Genomic DNA, 10,167 nt, shown 5'->3' with positions numbered 1-10,167 from the left:
AAAATTCATAACAGTATCCCTAACTTCTGTTGATATATTGAAATATTTGTGAGCAAACTAGACAAAAATTGGACAACATTGGGACTTTGTGTCAGTTAATGAACTCCATTAGTTTGTTGCAGACTAAATTTAAAACAGAGACACGTTTAAAAGAAATTATTTTGTTGAGCCTAGAGTCTCTGATAAACAAAATTGTTTTTCAGTGCTGAAAGTGCTCAAAAAGTAAATTCTCCACTTATGCCTGGGAAAAGTTGTCTCTTTAACCCAGTACCTGTCGGAGAAACATTTTTATTTTTAAAATTATTTTTAATATGTAAGAAAGAATTATGATTTTGTTTAATATTCTGATTTTATTCTCAATTGTGGGAATTGTAAGTTAATAGCACTTTGTGTTTACTTTCACCAAAGAGGTGATTTGTGGTTGAGAGTAAGCCAAATGTTTCTAGCAGTTTAGGTATAAGTAAAAGAAGTAATTTCATAGCTGTTAAAGTAGTTTTAAAATATGTATATCATTTTACTTAGCAGTAATTTCATTATTGATGATGAGTTTTTCAGTTTGGTACAATGTTAAGTTTCTTTAAAATAATGCCTGGTAGAAGAGCAGTGATACTAATAGATGTTTCCCTCTGGACTGTTATATTAATTTTTCATGATAATGAAACCGAATATTTCATGCACAAGACAAACAAAATGTTTTCAAAATGTTTTCTTGTGTCTGCTACACTTGCATTTGAAGCAGATTTTTTTTTCTTGGGCTAGGTTTGTAAATTATCTTGAAGAATAAATTTCAAGTTCTACATTAAAATTCATATCAATCTTATAAGAGGCATTGTTGCTCAAGAAGTACCATTTAATTTAGAATTTTTTTTTTAATTTTACTTTTTTTTATTTTAAGCATTATTGTACATATGATACAGATTTATGCTAGAATAAGCTTACCAATAATTTCAAGTTCAAAAAACCAATCTATATCTTAAAATACATTATCTATGAAGAATTGTGTTACAAACCACCAACTAGAAAAGTCTTATGTCTTCAGTCATTTGACTGGTTTGATGCAGTTCTCCAAGATTCCCTATCTAGTGCTAGTTGTTTCATTTTGGTATACCCCTACATCCTACATCCCTAACAATTTGCTCTACATATTTCAATCATTGCCAGCCTGCACAATTTTTTCCTTCTACCTGATCCTCTAAAATTAAAGCGACTATTCCAGGATGCCTTAATATGTGGTCTATAAGTCTGTCTCTTCTTTTAACTATATTTTTCCAAATGCTTCTTTCTTCATTGATTTGCGGAAACACCTCCTCATTTGTCACTTTATCCACCAATCTGATTTTTAACATTCTCTTATAGCAACACATTTCAAAAGCTTCTAATCTATTCTTCTCAGGTACTCTGATCGTCCAAGTTTCACTTCCATATAAAGCAACGCTACAAACAGATACTTTGAAAAATCTTTTCCTGACATTTAAATTAATTTTTGATATAAATTATATTTATGACTGAAATCTCGTTTCATCAGTGCTATTCAGCATTTTAATTGCTCCTGCTTTGTCCATCTTTAGTAATTCTACTTCCCATATAACAAAATTCTTCTACCTCCATAATCTATTATCTTCCTATTTTCACATTCAGTGGTCCATCTTCATCATTTCTACTACATTTCATTACTTTTGTTTTGTTCTAGTTTATTTTCATGCTGTATTTCTTCTGTGGGACTTCATCCATGCCGTCCATTGTTTCTTCTAAATCTATTTTACTCTTGGCTAGAATTACTGTATCATCAGCAAATCGTAGCATCTTTATCTTTTCACCTTGTACTGTTACTCCGGATCTAAATTATTCTTTAACATCATTAACTGCTAGTTCTATGTAAAGATTAAAAAGTAACGGCGATAGGGAACATCCTTGTCAGACTCTCTTTCCTATTACGGCTTCTTTCTTCTGTTCTTCAATTATTACTTTTGCTGTTTAGTTCCTGTAAATGTTAGCAATCATTCTTCTATCTGTATTTGAACCCAAATTTTTTTAAAATGCTGAACATTTTATTCCAGTCTACATTATTGAGTGCCTTTTATAGATCTACAAATGCCAAGTAATGTTGGTTTGTTTTCCTTTAATCTTCCTTCTACTATTAATCTGAGGCCTAAAATTGCTTCTCTTGTCCCTATACTTTTTCTGAAATCAAATTGGTCTTCTCCTAACACATTTTCCACTCTCCTCTCAATTCTTCTGTACAGAATTCTATTTAGGTTTTTTTGCATGGCTAGTTAAGCTATTTGTTCTGTATTCTTCACATTTATCTGCTCCTGCTTGTGTGGTATCATGACTATAACACTCTTTTTGAAGTCTGACGGAACTTTCCCTTTTTCATAAATATTACACACCAGTTTGTATGTGTCAATCGCTTCCTCGCCTACACTGCGCAGTAATTATACAGGTATTCCATCTATTCCAGGAGTCTTTCTGCTATTCAAATCTTTTAATGCTCTCTTAAATTCAGATATCAGTATTGTTTTTCCCCTTTCATCCTCTTCGACTGCCCCTTCCTCGGAAGTTAGAATTCTAACTTCCAAGAAGACATGAAAAATAATGTATTTTTGCAAAATGTCTCCGATTTTTTTTTTTTTTTTCAATTGAACTAATTATAACAATTACAGAAAACAAATGGTTAATTGTTAAACTCAATCCTTTCTATCAATTGGTTATAACTGTGACAAACTTTTCTTTGGCAACTCATATTGTAACAATTAAACTATAAGCAGCATAAACATAATCAGTAATATTTTGTACATTTACAAATTTGAAATGGTTATTTTTGCAAAAATTAACAATCCATTAGTATTTTGTTTCTAAACTTTAAAATACGAGTAAATGGATACATAATTATTCACAATTTCACATCAGTATATTTAAATGCATTTCTGCTGTATTATAGAAAATAAATTTCCTTAAAACCACGCTGCAGATGTTTAATAATGAATATATTTTTATTGCAAAGCTGCAAATTTTTGAATGGTGATTAACAATTACAGCAGTCCCATCTGTTAAATTGTATTGTAATAGACTGTACTTTGTTAGATGATAAAATGTGTGCCTTACAAGGATTTAAACCCATTGAGCCTAGAGTCTCTGACTGACTTATTGTTTTCCAGTGCTGAAAGTGCTCATAAATTAATATTCTTCACTTATGCCTGGAGCTGAGTTTTCTTTGCTTCAGTACCTGTTGAAGAAACAATGTTTTATCAACTATGAATTAATCACACTATTTTATCAGACTATGCAATTTTAATATTTACTAAATTTAGCTCAATTTAAATATTTTTTGGGAACAACTTTTTATTGTAATAATAAAAAGGAAATTGTGAATATTCATTAAAAGTGAATATTCAAACGATATTCAAGAATATCCCATATAATTAAATTGTGTCATAATATGACCGATTGATAAATCACTTAATCATTTAATACACTGAAAGTCGGTTGAAAATTGTGGCAATGAATTGAGCCATTGCAAAATTACATTCTGTTGTCATGGCAAAGGCCATCAGTTTAAACTAGTTGCTGTGGCATGACCCTCTATGTTGTTTTTAGTTGAGAAAGAGTATGTGTTATCTGGTGATGCTCCAGTATACCCTTTAATAACTTTTTTGTTTGTGTGTTTTATAGACTAAAACATTCTTTACTGTTCCTTATGCAGTATTGAATGTACAAATTTAAACTAGCATACAGAATTGCTGCATCATAGGTAATGATTAGATTAAAACACATTTTAATTTTTAAGTTGGTATCTGAATTTATGTAATTTTAAAAATTATTTTTTATTCCCAATTCACTTAGGAGCCGAGCCTCCTATTATTTTTGTTTCATTTGATACATATAAGTCAATTGCCTAATATGTTGGAACATTTGTGTGTGTGTATGCATATATATATATATATATATATAAGAACATGTTATGAGTGATTTATAACACTGATCAACATAAAGTTTGGAACTGATGAAAAGGAAGTAGATATTCTATATAGTATTATTTGTGCTGAATCTGAACATGTATTCCAAAATAATCCATCGCATAACATTCTTAAGTTACAACCCCTTAAATTTATTTATTCCATAATTTGTGGAACAAATAAGTTATTATGTCTATGTTTTCTTATTCATGCTGTAGACCTATATTTGATACATAACAGTTAAATGGTGTCATTTCATGTCAAGCCAGACATGTCAATGAGTCAAGTAATGTGAATTCAATGTGATGAAATTTTCTTCAGTATGAGTTCAGCTCTTGATATGACTTGCTGTGTTCTTTAGTTGTGGTAGTGGTTTTATTGTACATATATTATAAAGATTGTTTCATAAGTGATACCATAAATTTAGTAAAAGATTTTTATGACAGAAAAACTTGATGTATTCTACATCAAGATTTGTTAAGTTGTGTATGTGTGTTTCACTGTTTTATTGCACCTTATGGTGAAACAATTTTATAAAGTACTTTAAGTGATTAAATAAGTATTTATAAAATAAAAGTTAATTATTTTTATAATTAAGTATTTACAGAAGTACTTAATTATTTCGGTTTTACTTTCATTTACATACATAAACATTTTGAATTTTACAATGAATAAAAATTCCCCAAATATTTTTTGTTATATTTGCAGAGAATTCACCATGTAAAGTCAACAAAAACCAATATCGAATCTGCTGAAAACTGCTTACAAACATTATTTTGACTGTCCCTTGGGAGACTTAAGAAAAATCCTGGGCTACACATGTAACATGCATCAAGTGCTACATTAAACTAATCCAGTGGTTAAAAGGAAAAAAAGAACATTTGTCTTTTGGCGTACCTATGATTTGGCACGAGAGCCTACTAACCATTATGATGACTGCTATTTTTGTTTAACAAATGTTACTGGTTTCAATTCAAACAATAAAAGCAGTAGTATTGCATACCAAATGTTCGTTCAGCTTTGAGACCAGTAATTCATGGTGCTGATTTACCGATTCTGATCACTCAAACTTCTTGGAAAGAAACTTCTGATTCCCCAGAAGGCTCAACCGATGAATCCTCAACTTGAATAGATATTAATTATATTCCAGAAGAATCCAATACTGATCCTCACCTCATCACGAACAGAACTGAGCAACCTAATTCATGACTTGTGTTTGTCGAAAGAACATGTCGAACTCCTAGGTTCACATCTTAAAAAATGGAATTTATTAAATAAGGATACTTCAATTTCAGTATATAGAAATAGAAATGAAAATTTACTGAAATACTTTAGATAAATTGTTTAATTTGTATCTCTGTATTTTAAAAAGTCAACTAAAAATCTGAGGATGATGAAGAAAAAATCCAATTCACTATCTACTTTTATCTAGTGCCATTTTTTTTTTTTTTTACCTGTAATCAGTTTTGCTTAGCAAAAAGCTGCTGAAGTTAAATTGATGAAAATTTGTTCATACATTTTTATTTTCTTCTTTTGAGGTAAGTGTACACTGTGGAAGGGTTTTTTGAAATTATGAATTTAAAGGATTAAAATGTAGTAACAAATAAATTTACAATTTTTTTAAATTTCTCTGAACAAATGAAGATCTCAACTTGATTTTTTGAAATTTTGCCTTTAAAGGAATTAAGAAAAGTAAAATAATTCTGAATAATGATAGCAAATTTAGCCCCATTTCTGGTTATTCTAAGTGAGTTTATCATAATAATTCTCATTAAAGGTGTATGGAAATTAATGTTTTTAATAAAAGTAAAACATGGGAAGTACAGAAGAAATTTATTTCATTAATATTACACAAATGTAGTAACAACATATGTATTACTGTAATAACACTGTTAATAGTAAGACATAATGGGGAAGAAATAAACATTAATAAAAAGATGAAACAGGTTCTCAGAACTCGTAATAAATTTTGTTAAACTGAAATAAGTGTTGAATATGTAAGTAAATACTGTAAACGACAGGGTAATTAATTTTTTATTTTAATGTGCTTTGAAAAATATTGGAAATACCAAATGCAGTATTCAATACTTTTTGTTTGTTAGCTTTAATGCTTGATTTTGTCTTTTGTTTAATCACTTCCTTTTCTAACACACTTTGAACTTCATAAAGCAAGTCAACAATATTATTATTATCAAAATTATGACCTAATTGTTTTAATTTGATTCAATTTAAAGCATCTAAAGGAACAGCCGGGATTTCTTCATCTTCCATTGTAATCACTTCTGCATTTTTGGAAGTTGACTTTGAAAATGAATAAATAAGCAGTGTAATTTTGTTGATGATGTAGATCTACATTTTTTGTCTTATTATTTTTTTTAATTCAATTTATTTTTGTAAATGATTGGAAATGTTTTTGTATTAGGATTCAAATTTTTTCCTAATCTGTTGTCAAATTCGTAATCAACATTTAGTGCTATACTTAAAAGGAAGCTGAGAATTAGTGGCTACCTTCAATGAATATTTGATGGTTTCAATTGGGTTAGGTCAGCGTAGAGAACAATAATAACATTGTCAGTCATCCCAAAATATTTTTTCTGGGGTTGTTTAACCGATTGTTGGATATGAGCCAGAGTCTTATTTTCATCTGATGCTTTTGTAATGTATGGAACTCTTTGTCCCTAAACATTAAAATGTAATTCGTCTGAAAACATAACATTTTTCTAGTTAGGCATTTAAGTTAAGTGATCCAGTAAAACATTTGTTTTGGCCCACAAGAACCTTTGTTTTTGCACATTGCTGTTGTTAAAAGTTGCTTTTTAGCAGATCGACAAGCTTTCTGTTCAGCTGCAAGAAGTCTGTGTCTGACATTTGTAAATCTGTTCAACTAGCTGCTAATTCTGTAAGTCCACAGCAGATTATTTTGAATCAAGTTTACTTTTTCTCACTAATAACTGATCCTGTTTGGAGTAGTTTTCTTTTATAGTCTCATTGTCTTTCCTTTGAGGTGAAAAGGAATGTCACTTTAACATTTATATTTAAAAATAGCATTCATTGTCCCTAGCCTTACCTAGTTTTACCTGCTAAAGGTGGATAATTTGATATTTCTACTGGGATTTTGCTTAGTGTCTTAGTTCAGGGATCTACATCCAAAGAATTGTAATAGTGTAAGATTTTGTAATCCACAATTTTTTTTAAAGATAAAACAGTAGTCATGGAAGCCATCCATTAATTATGCGAAGAGAAAAGAAGTAATTGAAAGATGGCTTCCAGAAATGTTGTGCTATTTCTAAAAGATAAGTTCTTTTTCCTTTTCAAAAATAGGCTATGGTGAATAGACAAAGACATACTGCAGACAACTTCAAAAATCAATTTACCTTAATCATGTCCTAAATTGCAGTTTACCAGGAAAATGTCAGGATATATTTTATGTAGAACATTCTTTTTTATCTTATTTGTTTAAATTAAAATGAATACTAGAATAACCATTATTAGATAGATTTCATAAGATGGCTAGCTATTGTAATGGGTACCATGATTTAACTTCTGATCTCCTAGACCCCCAAAACCATAAACCACCGGGTTGGTGTAGTGGTGAATGCGTCTTCCCAAATCAGCTGATTTGGAAGTCGAGAGTTCCAGCATTCAAGTCCTAGTAAAGCCAGTTGAATACTTGAATACTAGATCGTGGATACCGGTGTTCTTTGGTGGTTGGGTTTCAATTAACCACACATCTCAGAAATGGTCGAACTGAGAACCTCATTCATCCTCTGAAGTATTATCTGAGCGGTAGTTACCGGAGGCTAAACAGGAAAAAGAAAGAAAAGACCCCAAAACCATAGTTAGTTCAAAAGTTTATATATATATATATTTCACTTTCTTGAGGACATGATTACTGCCGTAATTTTGCACCAATCACTTTCAAATTGATACATAAAATATATCGACCCAAAATATTGGTTGAGTTTGTTAATGGGAAAAATCGGACCATAGGGATGGAAATGGGGGCTTTTGCAAAAAAAATATCGCTGTATCTTTCTTATTAAGTAAAATATTAAATTTGTTTAAAGTTCCTACTATTCTTTGGATAAGGGCCTAAAAATATATTTAAGTAAAGGATTTTGATATCACCAACCATTGTCTCAGGGAATGGAAAAAATGGGGTTACGAATAAATAAAAAAAAATCATACCTCCCTCACAAAAATCATAAAAATACAGATAGCCAAATACCAAAAATCATAATAGACACAGTATCGAATCTGTTTAAAGCTGTTGTTAGTCCTCTAAACATTACTTAAAACTTTTGTCTGAAACAATTTTTGATATGACCAACCCTTATGGTAAGGGATGACCAAAATTTTGCTTGAATTGTAAGATGGGGCTTGTCATATGCTAAACATGTGAATTTTTTTCACATGGAACGATTGTTGTATTGAGTAAATTTGAAGTTTTTCTGAACTTTAAGTTGAAATCTTTTTTATCCCCTACTTAGCACTGGTGAAATCTACCTCTACCTTCTGGTGTGCCGAAAGGGAATTTTTTTATTAATGCTGTGTAAAATATCCTTCCCGTCTAGCTATAACAACTGCCATCATAACAGACTTGAAAAATGCTCTAAATACAACTAATTGGAACTTTTAATAAAAACTGCAAACAAGATTCTGTTTGAGAACCCGGCCAGGAATTTCTCACATTCTACAAACATTTTCATGTTATAATGGTTGTGATTGATGATTAGCTTGTAATTACTTTATTTAATTTAATTAATTAAAGATAAAAAAATTATAATGAAATTTTTTTTCAGTGCACTGTTTTGAAGTCTTGTGGTGAAGAATGTGTGATTGCCATCAAAACCAACACTGCTTTGGACAAATAATGGCTGACTGTGCGATTCAGTGGCTGCTGTGGACTGAGGATTATTAAATGGCTGTTTTGCTAAGTGCAACGCAAGGGTGAAAACTCTTGAAGAACATTATTAATTTGGGGGGAGGGAGGGAGCAGGGGAATTTCAATACTTAATGCAATTTAATTTCATGGATGTAATAAATTTAGTTTTCTAATGAAAGGCGTTTGGAGATATTGTTGACCACTGTCTATATATATATATATATATATATATATATATATTTATAAATATATTTAATCTCACTTTCTATATACATAATGTCCCGCTGTCTCGCTCTTTATATCGTACACACTTGGAGCGTGCACAGGGAGAGTCGAACAATATGTTAAAGCGATATAGCTGTGTTCATCAGTCTCATGGCTCTAACACTTCTCACTCCCTTAATAATCTAAGCTTTACTGACCCGCCATAGTAATTAATTTTTTCTGTTATTAAATCTGTGTGTGTATTTTACTCTGTATTATACAGTAGTTCTTTTATTTTACTTGCGTTATTTTTTTAATTTTATTTCTTTTATTTATTTTTTTTTATTGAATGAGGTTATAAGTTATGTTTTGGTTATTTTTAATATTGTTATGGTATGGTGTTGTCTGGTGAAGGGGGCTGAGCTTTGTAATGTAGGATATTATATATATATATATGATGTATTTCTGAAAAACGTTTCATATTATGCCAGCAGCAGTGAGATAAGTGTCTTAGGGCCTGAGCTCAGTGGAATGTTATATTTTAATTATAATAAAGTAATATTACAGCTTGTTTTAAACGATATTATGTTACATATTTATCTGTTATGACGTATGTATGTGCAAATTTATAATTCTTGCTATGACCGATAATTAAAAATAAATGACAAGTTCAATTATGTAATAATTTACTCACAATTAAACATTATTTTTGTTTGGTAAATTTTGTTATAAACAGCTACTGAAAAAATTGGGTTAAAATAAAAATCCGTCTCGTATGTGAAGTCGATAGAGTATGTTATTTATACATATGTTAGTGTTGAAACCTTATTCCTCTGTCCTTTTTTTAGCTGTAGCCATACGGCAAACTTACATGGTTGAATGCAGTCTACAACAATTATCTGCATTTTAAGTTAAAAACTGATGCAGGGGAGCTTTAAATTATAATGTACCATTGAGTATTGCGATTGTCAGATATTGATAAGTGCCAACAGCAATGTACGGTGAAACCACTCAACAATGTGTGACTTGATTGATAAGGGCCGATTTGTTGAATGCGATTTCAGCTGTTGGAATTTTATCCATACTTTATGCCTTCAATTCCTAGGATTTGTTTCCTGTGGT

At 30.3% G+C, this 10,167-nt stretch overlaps 1 protein-coding gene across 2 annotated transcripts in view; it reads left to right on the top strand.

Moving 5' to 3' along the window:
* The window catches only part of eEF5 (eukaryotic translation elongation factor 5), a 43,552-nt gene extending 33,725 nt beyond the window's left edge, over positions 1 to 9,827 (top strand). For both annotated transcript variants that reach the window (XM_075382133.1, XM_075382134.1), the window contains exon 5: positions 8,759 to 9,827. In XM_075382133.1, the coding sequence (XP_075238248.1) occupies positions 8,759 to 8,830 (72 nt within the window). In that variant the 3' untranslated portion in view covers positions 8,831 to 9,827. The remainder of the gene's footprint in view (positions 1 to 8,758) is intronic.
* Positions 9,828 to 10,167: the final 340 nt, after the last annotated feature.

The sequence above is a fragment of the Lycorma delicatula genome, chromosome 1, assembly GCF_047948215.1.
Source record: "Lycorma delicatula isolate Av1 chromosome 1, ASM4794821v1, whole genome shotgun sequence".
Taxonomy (NCBI): Eukaryota; Metazoa; Arthropoda; class Insecta; order Hemiptera; family Fulgoridae; genus Lycorma; species Lycorma delicatula.
This window is presented reverse-complemented; position numbering and strand designations above follow the sequence as displayed.